Source organism: Papio anubis, chromosome 1, assembly GCF_008728515.1.
Source record: "Papio anubis isolate 15944 chromosome 1, Panubis1.0, whole genome shotgun sequence".
NCBI lineage: Eukaryota > Metazoa > Chordata > Mammalia > Primates > Cercopithecidae > Papio > Papio anubis.
Genome location: NC_044976.1, coordinates 161,654,695 through 161,668,551, shown reverse-complemented (window position 1 = coordinate 161,668,551; position 13,857 = coordinate 161,654,695). Strand labels below are relative to the sequence as shown.

The 13,857-nt window shown below is 38.1% G+C and overlaps 1 protein-coding gene across 6 annotated transcripts in view; it reads left to right on the top strand.

The window, feature by feature from the left end:
• NR5A2 (nuclear receptor subfamily 5 group A member 2) overlaps positions 1-13,857 on the top strand; it is a 149,845-nt gene that overhangs the window by 83,611 nt on the left and 52,377 nt on the right. For all 6 annotated transcript variants that reach the window (XM_003893345.5, XM_003893344.5, XM_021928935.2 and 3 more), the window contains one exon: positions 9,462-9,609. In XM_003893345.5, the coding sequence (XP_003893394.1) occupies positions 9,462-9,609 (148 nt within the window). The remainder of the gene's footprint in view (positions 1-9,461; positions 9,610-13,857) is intronic.

The window sequence follows — 13,857 nt, the reverse complement described above, 5'->3', positions numbered from 1 at the left end:
AAAAAAAAAAAAGCGTCTTTTTATTAAAGCATGTTCAGAATGGCCAGAATTTAACTAGGTCAGAAGCACTCTTGTGCTTTGAAAGGGAGAGATTGGCTGCCAATAATTTAGAAAAGATGACTTGGTGCACTCTGTTCCTGCTCTGATGATTATAGTTAAACTTGTAAAAGCAAACATAATCATGAACATTCTGCTGCTTCCAGTCTGCTGGGACTGAAAGTCCTGCTTATAAGGGTCCGAAGAACTGGTAAATCAAACGTAATGATTAGTACCTAGGTTTTTTTTTTTTCCTCGAGCTTCTGCTTTAACCTACAACACTTGTTTGTCGGCTATTTTAAAACCTTATAACTTGTGGAGTCCTAACTATTTTGGAACAATATTGGTGAACAAGATGGATTTGGATGTCACGAATAATTGAAATAGTTGGTATAAAGGCAAATGAGAGGGAGAAGAATTTCAGTTTTCAGGATCCAGTCATTCAAATGAAAGATAGAAAGAAAAAAATTACTGTTAGGTCCTACACCTTTCTGAACAGATATTTGTTTGATCAACAAATATTTATTGAACATCCAACTCTGTGCTAGTTACTTTTCCGGGCCTTTGGTATATATTAGTGAACAAAATAAAAAGGTTCCTGCCCTCACGGAACTTAATGTTGTAGCAGGAAGGAGCTGACATTAAAAAATAATCCTAAGAAACAAGCCGGTAATATGTTAAAAGTCAAAGTGCTATTGAATAAAAGGAAAAAACCAAAAAAGAAAGAACCAATGAAAGGAAAATCAACACTCATCCATAGACGTGTGTTGCAGTGTGACCATATGTTGCACTGTGAAATAGGAATGGTTGGTTTGGCTTTATTGAAAATGTAACATTTGAGCAAAGTCTTAAAGGAGGAGCGACAGCTTTGTGAATGTCTTCAGAGAGAGTCTACTTAATGAACCTACATGCAACTTTACAGGAATATAGGCAAGTCTCTCCAGTTTCTTACCGTCCATTCTACAGCTGATGTGCTATTTAAATAAATGTGTGGAACACAGTGATTCCTTCAGTCCTTTGGATCATACCTATTCAGGGCACCACTGCTTTGTTCAGCAATGGTGACTTCAGTACTCAGGCACCATGATCTTTTACGTCCAGCCATAAATGTTTATGTGCTGTGAAACCACAGCAGTGCTATTTGGAAATGAAGGGCTGTCTCCACATCATTTGCTGTATTATTAATAAATCAAACTTTCCCAATCAAATTAAAAGCAAGCACTATTTCAGAGTTTTTGCAAATTGGGTCAGTTCAAGCATCTCCATCACTATCTGGTCCTTGCTAAATGCACCTCTCAGGAGAAAAGCTTTGTAGAGGAGAAAATACAGTCTCAATGGGTTTGACTTTCTGTGCTTTCAAATTTTTGTTTGGCATTTTCATTCTGGGACCCAAGTCTTTGGAGGAAATGTACCCATTTTCAGAGTCTAGTCATTGGGTGTGCCTCCCACCTTCACCCAATTAGGAGCTGCATTGGAAGTACAAGACTGGGCTCACAAATTAATTTGATTTCATTTCCTTCTGAGTTTCAGAAATGAAATGGGTTGTGCCGTTCTTTTTCTCAAAGCACTTCCATTCCTGCTCTTTAGAAATACTTCTTATTTCACATTTCATTTTGCCTTAAGTGCTGCCCGTGGGTGAGGGTAATTACTATTTAAAAAGTAGAGAAAAGTGCATTTCTTGCTGTCTGATTTTCAAAACCAAAAACAATCAAGGAATGGATGGTATTATAGTTTTTCAGATCAATTACTGGTGCTTTGTGTTTTGTCATCAGAACTGAATGAGGAACTCGGTGGTGGAGAAATAGTCATTTCCTTATATGTTTCCTGCAGCCTGGATTCTTCCAGCTCCCCTCCCCACCCTTTAAAGTGTGCCACAGATCTGTCTGAACCCCTCCCTTCACTTTTTTCATCCAGTCCAGTGACTACCCTAGTAATGATTAATTGTAATCAGACATTCTCATTCATCGCAATTATGGTAGACGTCTTTATTTTATTTTGTGGAATATCTAGACAAAATGTTTTGAATTTATCTCTGTGCTTCTTGCATTTCATAGGATGGAAGCAAAATTGCTACAAAGGAAGGCTTCAAAAGCCTATAACCTCTCTATCAGAATTAGATAGATATCTTAAAGCAGGGTCATATACATGTACTTCTTTTATATCCTCACAGTACCTAGCACAAAGCTGAATATGTTAGGCACACGATAAATATTACCTGATTGAACTAAATGAGAACTATTGTATCTCTCCCCTGGTTGCTTGATTAAAACAAATTAAGTATAATTTTTTTGAGAATTATAAATACTTCTCTGAGTTTAAAGATGGGAAAATTAGATTTTTGCTACAACAACAATATATTACTTAGTGTACACCAATTTTAAGAAGGTAGTTAAAACAATGATGAATGGAAGGAAAGGAATATATTAAGTGTAAGAGTAAATAAAACAACATGCTAGAAGAAAAGATGATTTATAAAAAAGAAAAGAGGCCAGGCACAGTGGCTCACGCCTGTGATCCCAGTGCTTTGGGAGGCTGAGGTGGGGGGGTCATTTGAGGTCAGGAGTTCGAGACCAGCCTGGCCAGCATGGTGAAATCCACTAAAAGTACAAAAAAATTAGCCAGGCATGGTGGCATGCGCCTGTGGTCCCAGCTACTTGAGAGGCTGAGGCAGGAGAATCGCTTGAACCTGGGAGGCAGAGGCTGCAGTGAGCCAAGATTGTGCCACTGCACTCCAGCCTTGGTGACAGAGTGAGACTCCATCTCAAAAAAAATAAAAAATATAAAAGAAAAGAGGTGGGAAGCTAGGAGATATATATACACACACACACATGCATATATATCTACATATATACATACATATATACACATATATACACATATATATGATATGAAAGTAGTTGAAGGAAGCAAAAAAAAAAAAAAAGGAAGAACTGCTTCCTGTTATGTTTATAATCCAATAACAATTGAGCTGTGGTGAGAGCATATTTTCTTTGCTGGTGCAGACTATGTGCTCTCCAGTGTGTGTGTGTAAAATTCACACATACAGTGTAATCTAGAATTGGAACAACCTGTCCTGGCTACGTCATCTGTAGCAAGTCGCTTTACCTTTTGAGGTTCAGTGTCCTCACCTGTCCAGTGGCAACTATGATGGTATCTACCAGAGAGAATTGCAATAGGAATTACAGGAAGTATTCTGTGAAATGCTGACATAAAAATTAGAAGTCATCAAAACTAGGCCAGTGCAAGGGTGACATTTATGGAGTCATCAACCCCATGAAGAAAGGACTATTATCCCACTTTGGCAGATGAGGAACCAAGGCAAAGAGAGATGAAGTGGTTGATTCAAGGTCAAGACGCATCTAGTAAGTGGTAGAACAGATGGTCAGATCGCAGCCGACTGGTACCAGAGTTTGTGTTCTTTACCAACATGCCATACTGTTTATCTGGATAACTCACAGAGGCTGTAGAGCTTGCCTTCACGCCGGCATTTAATTTGGTCTTCATGTGTAATTCCAGTGCGTGACAGACTCTACGGAAATTCCAAGCAAAACAAATTCATTTCCTTTTTTGTTGAGACTAAATGCATACACTTTTTTTTGGTTTAGTTAGTAGTTTGTTTTTGGGGGGAGTTTTCTATATGGCATTGTAAGCACATTGTTACAGTAAATTTAAGTTATTCACAAGCAATTTTAATGTGATTGTTGCTTAGTGTTTTAAAATTATTTTAATATTAAGAAAAAACTAAAACTAAGAAAAAATCACTCATAATGCCACCTCTTGAATCAACTTTTTCTTGAATTCTCTTCCAATCTTTGGGGGAAAACATATATCTTAAAAGAGGATTTTTCTCATTTTTCTAAGTAAAATAACTTGCCTGCCCCAGAGACATATTGACGTGCTATCATGGATTTGTGTGGAATGTGAACTTTCAAACGCTGCTACAAGTATGTTTCCATGAAGCACTGTATTAAGGCCATGTTGTTGATATCACGGGAAAAAAAGTAAATGGTATTACCTCAATACAGCATACAAAATTCCCGTAAAGGCAGCTTGGTACTCACCTGTAGGAGATAAATACATTTTTTAATTTAGTTAAAACAAATGCTTCTGATGACCTGATAAATGAAGGGAAATCAAAGATGTAAGGGGAAAAACATTAGACACAGCTCTGCAGCCAATAGTGATAAGAGGCATAATTCATCCACCTAATTAATGACTGTAATGACTGCCCTTTGCATAGTGCTTTTCACTGTGTACTTTCACAGGTAAGCCCCATTACACAGGGTCAGAGAAAGTGCGGGGAAATTTCAGAGGAGGAAGTGCAAAGAGAATAAGATGGGTGTTCAAAGCTGTCCAGATGATTCAGCTTCTATAAGGAAGTGCCTTACCTCTAAAGTGAGGATATTTGATTGTACTCTCCTTTCCAAGTTGAGGAAGACATCATTGCTTAAAATCCTTCTAGGTCAGAGGAACAGTGACAAGCAATTACTGGATGAAACTTTAAACTCGCCACCGTTTTCAGCTTCAGCCAGAAGAAATACAATTCACTCATTATAGATTTCTAGGTTTACTTATAGTATTTTCTTAACCACCCTATTGAGAAAATGATTACTTCTGGAACAAATGAAAATGTTTATACTGACTATTTTGAGATTGGCAAATAGGAATATTAAATGTGCCTTAGTCCACAATATCAGGAATGAAGTCCCAACACAAAGGGAACACCAGACAGTGATTTTGTATCCCCTTGAAAGCATGTATGTCATGTCTACACATTGCTTTATAGTGACCTTTTGGACAAACAGAGGAATGCAAGACCCCAGGTGCTCCATAGCCCAATCTTCTGACTTTTTCTTACTAAATACAGCTCACTGTAAATAATGTGGTGAATTTGTCATAGCAGAGGAAAAATAATAAGACTGGCCTGGATTTTAAAAAATGAGTGACTATCCAGGAAACTGCTCCTTGGAGCTTGAAAAGAGAAGAAAAATAAATAAAATAGCACAGCCTTTCTCTTAAGCCCAGTGGCTCACAAGTTTGCTCAATAAATGTTTGCAGAATTGAATCTGTTCATAGTTCATTGAGAACTAGAGAAACTAAAATAGCCCCACTGCAAAAAGCAGCCCAGGACACCAGTACATTGTATATTGAAATGAGAATTCAGTGTTTCACTTAACCCTATAAGTTAGCTATTATGTTTTAATTGTGTCTTTGAATCAGGCATCTACATAAATGTATATTAAATAGCCTTATTAAGCAAAAAGGAAATTATAATTATCAATAATATTAAGCACTTTAAATATTCTATATAGTCACAACTTATAGTTATGAAAAGAATTCTTTCCTATCCAGCATTTTAAAAACTATACACGCACATATGCACACATATATCCATGTATGTATAAAATAATAATGAACTTTGAAGTAGGGTCAGGTTTTAGTATTTGCATATTGTTGCTAATTAACAGCCACTGTAACATCATCCTAAGGGAAAGGTCTACTGGCAACTTATTATCTTCTATCATTGTGTATCATATTAAAATGACAGGCATCTTATACAAGTCATCAAAATTTCAGTGATTAGAATTAAAAGCAATTTAGCTAAAACTGTTTCTATTTTCATGATGAGTGAAATTTATCCAAAGGGGACATCAGTTTAGAGTATTTCTTCAATACCTCCCTTGAATTTAATGACACAAAGGTTACATGTAAGAGAGCAATAAATTAATTTTACTAAGTACATAAAAGATAAGACCAGCTGCTCCTGAAATGAGCACAAACTCTGCATTCAACAATGAAAATATAGTTATGTTTGTAATAAAATGTAAGGAAGTTGCAGATCTCTATGTTGTTTCAAGAATAAATCACCCATCCTTCTTAAGAGCTGTGCAATTTGATAAATTATCCTTCAAAGAAATGTTGTCTAAGCCCCCATTTAATAAGCATGTTTGAGCTTTCAGATTAGCATGTAAATAAATGCATAGCTATAAAGTTATTGGTAAACCAATTGATTTTTTGAGGTCCACCTCACTAACGGTCTCTCACTAAATATATAACCCTATGAAACAAATTAGATTCCTTTCCATTATAGTGTACTACATTTTCAAGTATGAAATTCTAGTATTTGAACTTATTATTATACACCTGTTAGAACTACATACATCAATATTTAATTAACTCCATCTTAATAATGGAAAATTAATACCAACATATTTGTGTTTCATTTTAGTATGGTCTTCCTGGTTCAGGCCTTAACTAGTGATTTTTTTTTCTTTTCTTTTTTTCCTTTTTTTTCTTTTGAGAGAGGTCTAGCTCTTGTCCCCTCGACTGGAGTGCAGTGGCAGAATCTTGGCTCACTGCAACCTCCGCCTCCTGGGTTCAAACGATTCTCCTGCCTCAGCCTCCCAAGTAGCTGGGATTACAGGCACCTGCCACCACGCCTGGATAATTTTTGTATTTTTAGTAGAGACGGGGTTTGTCCATGTTGGCCAGACTGGTCTCGAACTCCTGACTTCAGGTGATCCACCCGCCTCAGCCTCCCAAAGTGCTGGGATTACAGGCGTGGGACACCACACCTCGCCTTTTTTTCTTTTTCTTTTCTTTTTTTTTTTTTGAGACAGAATCTCACTCTGTCGCCCAGGCTGGAGTGCAGTGGTGCATTCTCAGCTCACTGCAACCTCTGCCTCCCGGGTTCAAGCGTTTTTCCTGCCTCAGCCTCCTGAGTAGCTGGGATTACAGGTGTGTACCACTATGCGCAGCTAATTTCTGAATTTTTAGTACAGACAGGGTTTCACCATGTTGGCCAGGCTGGTCTTGAAGTCTCGACCTCAGGTGATCCACCCACCGCGGCCTCCCGAAGCACTGGGATTACAGGAGTGAGCCACCGCGCCCAGATCTTAACTAGTGATATTTACTACAATATACTTTGTATATTTTAAGCTACAGCTGCAATTTATTCCATTGATTCCAAGCTTAAATTGATAGTCTCGTCCCATCTATGATTATTTCTTGATAATCACAGAAGTGAGAAGTACCTTATTATCATCACCTAACTTAGTTAAGTGATTTATTTAAAGATGAGGACACCAAGGGATGGAGATTTATACATACTTGCTCAAGGCTCTTCGTATGTAAGAGGCAGCATTGACTTAGGTCTCATACCTAGTCTCAGGCTTTTGCCACCACTGCTGTACCATCAGGCCTTGCTGCTCTCATTCACTCATCTATCCCATTCGTCTCAGTAAAATTTGTATTATTATTATCTGAAGTAGTTGACTATGTGCAGTTTTTAAAGAATTTATAGCATAGGCACCTTTGTAAAGTAAGGACTTCCCTTGAAGTAGAAAGTTCCCCTGTAAGAGAACTGGCAAAATGATAGTTGAGACGTCACTTTGTGTGCTCTGCAAATAATCCCAACGTGCTCGGCAGAGTTCAACAGCTTGTCCTGCCTCCTTCCAGTTCAGGGTTCAGGTTGCCCTGGTACTGACCCTTCTTTCACACACTCTGAAACAGAAACCACAGGAGTTCTTACAACACTTGATGTTTAAATTTAGTGCGTAGATGCCAGCACCTGGCTAAAGCAGGTAGACAGTGCTGTACATGATGCAAGAGCTTTCCTCTAACACACACTAACTGTGGCTTTTTCATGCATAGTTGACTCTATATAAACTGATTGACACCTTTGGGGGTCATCTTTCCACTGACTCATAATTTTTCTCACTCTTGAAAAAGGTTTCTGTACACCCAGTATTCTCTAGTTAAAGCTGAAAATTCAACTCATCATATTTACACAATAAAAAAAATCCATTCTGCCTTGTTTTTAATTGCAAATTCTACTCAAGGGACTAGTTCTCCTGCTTAGGAGGCAGCCCTGTGCCTTCTCCTAGAGAAGCAAGTGCAGTCAATTATGGTAATGAAATGTCAATAAATATAAAAATTTAATACAGTCTGCTCTGGGTGAGTGGCAGATGAGGACTTGCCTCCCAGACAAATTTGCTGCTGCTGCAAATATTAAATGCACCTAAAAGAGTATCTGGTTGCCTGAGAGCTCTCCAGTAAAAAAAGGATGGGAGCGTCAGGTACCAACTGGGCTTTCCCATTACGCTATAATCGCAGCAGCAAAGTCAGTGCTATCACTGACAGTCTTCCCAACATCTTAACTTATTATAATTTGAACTTCTTATGTCCCCATGAATAATCCAAGATTGGAGGCTAGCAGCACTTTTTTTATTTTTTATTTTTTTGAGATAGATTCTCGCTTCTTCACCCAGGCTAGAGTGCAATGGCACGACCTCGGCTCACTACAACCTCCACCTCCCAGGTTCAAGTAATTCTCCTGCCTCAGCCTCCCCAGTAGCTGGGATTACAGGCACATGCCACCACACCCAGCTAATTTTTGTATTTTTAGTAGAGATGGGGTTTCACCACGTTGGCCAGGGTGGCCTCGAACTCCTGGCCTCAAGTGATCCGCCCACCTCAGCCTCCGAAAGTGCTTCATATGTAAGAGCCACCATGCTCAGCCCCTACTTTTTTTTTTTTTAACGAAAAGGGAAATAAGCCTTTTCTTTTTTTGCTTCCAGACAACGGAATTATTCTCCTAAATAAAATTATTGCTGTGTTTAGAGAGAAACACATTAATCTGATGTAATCTAATGTAATCATCTGAGAATAGCAGTTTTATGTCATGCTTTTTAGGAAACAGAAAACTAAAGAATAATTTATTTGTATTTATTTAAAATTTTTAAATGAACACTTCTGCTGTTCTATAAAGAATAATTTAAATGTGATTCCTTCATCATCCACAAACATGCAATCTTGAATGATGATTACTTTAAAATGTAGTCTCATAATACAAGTAAAAACGTATTTGCCTTTATTTTCCTCATGCACTAGTTAATATTGTATATACATAGAACACTCTTCTGGATTCACTTTTCATGGACAGTATGTCTTTCTTTCACCTTATTCATGAGAAAAATTTTTTTATCTTATGTGGTGATGTAATTTTATAATATAAAAAAGGCATATATACTTGAAAAATTTAGGTAGCCAAAACCTGTTTCCTACAAAGCTTATCAAAAGTGATTATATTTATCAGACATACTAATTCTGATGCATTTTAGAATCATGGAATGTGCCTCAAACTACTTTCATGGGGAAAATCCCTTCTGTTACCAGTCTGTATTGTGGCCAGGCACGCAGTGGCTTAGGCCTGCAATCCCAGCACTTTGGGAGACTGAGGCCAGAGGATCACTTCAACTCAGGAGTTCAAGACCAGTCTGGTCAAATAGTGAGACCCCCCCCATCTCTATTCTATTTTAAAAACCTGTATTGCAATCTGATTTTACCCATAGTTCTTAATAATCTCAGGTGAAATATGTATTGCTGATTCTGATAGTCCTTAAAACTGTGATTCTGTGTTGCAGGTGGACTATTCTATAATAGCATCACAAGCCGGGGCCACCCTCAACAACCTCATGAGTCATGCACAGGAGCTAGTGGCAAAACTTCGTTCTCTCCAGTTTGATCAACGAGAGTTTGTGTGTCTGAAATTCTTGGTGCTCTTTAGTTTAGGTAAGAAATCCTTTTCTCATGCTGTGCTCAACCAATGATTGCTAAATGATGCTGAAGTTCAAATATTTTGTGGTCCATGTGTGTTTTTGTTCTATCAATATAATGCCCTTCCTTTCAAATTATGAAATCTTCAAACATGAATATATTTTCATACATGTTTCTACATGATGCATAGCCCTTCAGTGGATAGGTTGGGGAATGGAAAAATGAGTTTATTCAATTGACTCATTAAAATGAGTCCTGTTTTTCTTCCATAATGTACAGATAAGCAATAACCAAATAAAGCTATGACAAAGGTTTAAAACAGACAGCTTAGGAAAGATGTATGGTATCAAATTTTAGCCATCTTTCTCCCATTGATAATTTCTATGTGCCTTTTGTTTCAACTTGCTACTTACTTCTGTTTTTATTCTTCTAAAATATGAATTGTAATTAAAAACCTGTATTTAAATCTCTATCGGGATTAACTAGAGAATGTTTATAACCCAATGCACCACTATGCAAGTATAAAAGATGACAGTTGTCAAGGGGAAAGGATGCTTCTTTAGGAAAGCTTTGGAAAAGAAAGATAACTAAGCAAGACAGATTAGCTAAATCAAGGTTCTCAGTGAGTCAGTTGAGAAAAATCACCACTGCTTGGAATAAAAAAAGGATTAAGGAGATGGATTTTTATTGACTTCAAAGGAACAGATTTTCCTGCCTGTCCCTTACTTGATTTCTGTATTTTGTTGGCTTAATAAAGCCAACTTAAATAAACTTTTTGCCAAGTCCATTTATTACGTATTGGCAGACAGCTGAGGGAGGCAACTTCCCTTGAATGAAAAAAATGCAGAAATCAGATTCACCAACATATGTTTTTTCTTTAGTCTTCAGTTATAAGATAGTTGTGAATTCATATTCTAAGGAATAAAACAATAAAAAAACTGCAAAGTAAAACAGATGTGTCTACTCTCCAAATTTGGTACTTTATTTTTAAAATTCTTCTTGACAGGACTGCACAACTGTTGCTAATAAAGGGGTAGTTTGAAGTAATAGAACCAGAGTTAATTTTTCACGTATAGTCAACATTTAAAATAAAAAGAGCATTTTCATATTTTGGAAAATGTGATAAATATAGCAAAGAGAAATGTTACTGAAAATTTAAACGGACAACAGAATTTCATAGATGTAACGTTCAAAGGTCTACAATGCCAAGACTAGATCCTGTGTGGTTTCTATATTAACCACAATAAAAAGGAAAGTTCTGTTCAAGTTAAGTCTGCATCTTTTACCCGAGAACAGTGTTTAGAATGTTAAAAAGGAAGATAGCAAGCATAGGCCTGCTTGCTGTAATCGCACAAATTATTCTGGTTTATGGTAAGATCTTAGCCTTTTAAACTAGTACATTTGATCAGTAATTAAATGGAAAATGTGGTAATATATGTGTAAGAAATCTTATAGCATCTTAGTGATAAAATATTTAAAGAGGGTCATCTCACTTCAATGGTATTTTAAATTAGTTGAAGAAATGTATTACATTTGAAGATGTACGTATTAACGATGAGCCATCTTTAGTTTTCAGCACTTTTATCTTTCCTTCATCATTTTCCAAAATTATTATATTCTCTGCTAACACTGTGGGTAGGGGGTTGGGATAGATCTGAGATGCTTTCAACCTTTGAACCTCAAAAATATCTTCCTGAACACCTGGGCCATGTATTTACCAGAACTTTAGTCACACACTCTGTTGTTTAATGAGCACCTGGATTGTTTCAGGAGTGCAGTGCACCAGTGAATAGCTGACCTAAATGTCCATTAAATCCATGTCTATTTGTTGCTTAAGGAAGAAAGGAAAGCATGGCTTTCAGATCAGAGGTAAATAGAATTCTGGCCAAGAGTCTATTTTTTTAGAGAAGCAGGAGAAAAGTAACCGGCGGTAAAATTCAAATAGTTTCTCATTTATGAGTGGAAAAACTTTTTACTCTATAGAAACAGTGGCTAATCAATTTTTTAAATTTCACCTTTATTGAGGTGTATAGATGATTAGCTTTAGGTGCCTCAGCTAGCCCCAAGTGCTGGTTTTACCTGTGATTAAGGGTGAAATCATACCAGAGTCACTCTTGAAAGTTAAGGCCAAGTCCTAAGCCGGTATCTGCTGTCCCAGACCTTCCTCCTGAGCCTCGAGTCCCCTGAGTCTGAAGCCTGCTGCTTTTATCTCAGCCCAGCCTTGAGACTCTTTGGTCCTGGAGCTAAATGAAGATTTTGTGGACTGGTCAGAGGCCGGGGGCTGTGTTGAGAGATGACTGCAGCAGTATTCTCCTGTGAGAGATGGAACAGTGTTTTCCAGATAGATTTGGTGAGAGAAGGTAGGGTGTGGTCCCAAGCAGGTGCAGCATTCCAAGCTAGAAGCATGGCCAGTGTGAAAGCTTAAAGGCAAGAGAGAGCAAAATGAGTTTGCTGAACTGTTCGTTGATGGATATGGTTTGAGGGAAGCAGCAGATGTGGCTGGAGACATAGACAGGAGCCTGGACATGGACGTGAAAGCCTCAGATGCATTCAACACATACTCACTGAGTGCTTACTATGTGTAGTAAAGTACACTGAAGTACACTGAAGTAGGCACTGGGGCTGTAGTGGCAAGAAGAAGGAGGTGCCATGGTTTTCATTCTCTAAACAATTAGGAAGTATAGCAGTGTTCTTAAGGGGACGGGGATACAGTGAGTAACTTAAGTTTCTGGTAGCAGCATGGAAAGTGGACTGGACCGAGAACAGTGCTAGAAACCCTGTGTTCAGAGGTTTTATTTTTATTTTACTTAATTTTTTTTTTTTGCTTTTATTCCTGGCATGCTGTGATTTATTTTATTTTATTATTTTTAGAGGGTTTGTTGTTGTTGTTGTTTCTTTTTTTGAAACAGAGTTTCACTCTTGGTGCCCAGGCTGGAGTGCAATGGCGTGATCTCAGTTCACCGCAACCTCCACCCCCCGGGTTCAAGTGATTCTCCTGTCTCAGCCTCCTGATTAGTTGGGATTGCAGGTGCCTGCCACCACACCCAGCTAATTTTTTTGTATTTTTAATAGAGACAGGGTTTCTCCATGTTGGCCAGGCTGGTCTCGAACTCCTGATCTCAGGTGATTCACCTGCCTTGGCCTCTCAAAGTGCTGGGATTACAGGCGTGAGCCACCATGCCTGGCCTAGAGGTGGTTTTAATACTCCATGTGGTTGGACTGAGATGGATATAAACCAGTTACAGGTTTCAAGCCACAAGATGTGGCAGAGTTGAGAGGGAAAAGTCTAGGGTGTGTTTGGGGTTTCTGGATGTCTAGCTGGAATAGAAATATCTGCAGGAACAGTAACTGATCAGTTGATTCAAAGCGGGTCCCAATAGCAGTCATTCACTTTCTAATCTAAAAGTCATCATTCTTCACTAAAGTTTATTACTGATGACACAAAAAGCTTGTGACAGGACTCAAAAGAAAAGTACAGTGGACTCAAGTCCTTCTAGTTTGCTGTCTTACGTTTCCCCCTTCGGATTGTGTCCATGAGCACACATCAGTTGGGTAAATCGGTCAGGAAAGGAAATAAGTAAAAAATGGCCTCTCAGCACATTTCTCTGTGTATAACATAATAGATTCTGTATGCCCATTCTGTATGCCCAATCTCTATTAGTTGTTAGTTGTAATGTTTTCGTTACATTTCTAGCACATTGCTTGGTACATAGTATGACTTACAAAATGTTTAATAAATGGGCCAGGTATAGTGGCTCACACCTGTAATCTCAGCACTTTGGAGGCCAAGGTGAGAGAAATGATTGAGCCCCAGGGGTTTGAGACCAGCCTGGGCAACATAGTGAGACCCCATCTCTACAAAATAATTAGCCAGGTGTGGTGGCAGACACCTGTGGTTTCAGCCACTTGGGAGGATGAGGTGGGAGTATCACTGGAGCCTGGGGGCATCAAGGCTGCAGGGAGCCAAGATCATACTACTGCACTCCAGCCTGGGTGACAGATTAAAATCCCGTCTTAGAAAATTAAAAAATAAACAAATAGTTTGAAACCTAAAGCAAAGCCTTTACCAAAGCAACTCGTGATAGGTAATAGGAGGTAGTTTAACTAAAAGCCATATTCAAATACAGGTTATTTTTCTGAGACCAGTTTTTCCAAAGAACTCTCCAATAAATATCTCCTCAAAATTAAATTATTTCCGTTATTGGTTTGCATTCTCCCAGTTTATGAGAGGAGATGTTTATTTATAAGCTCTTTGGGAAAGCT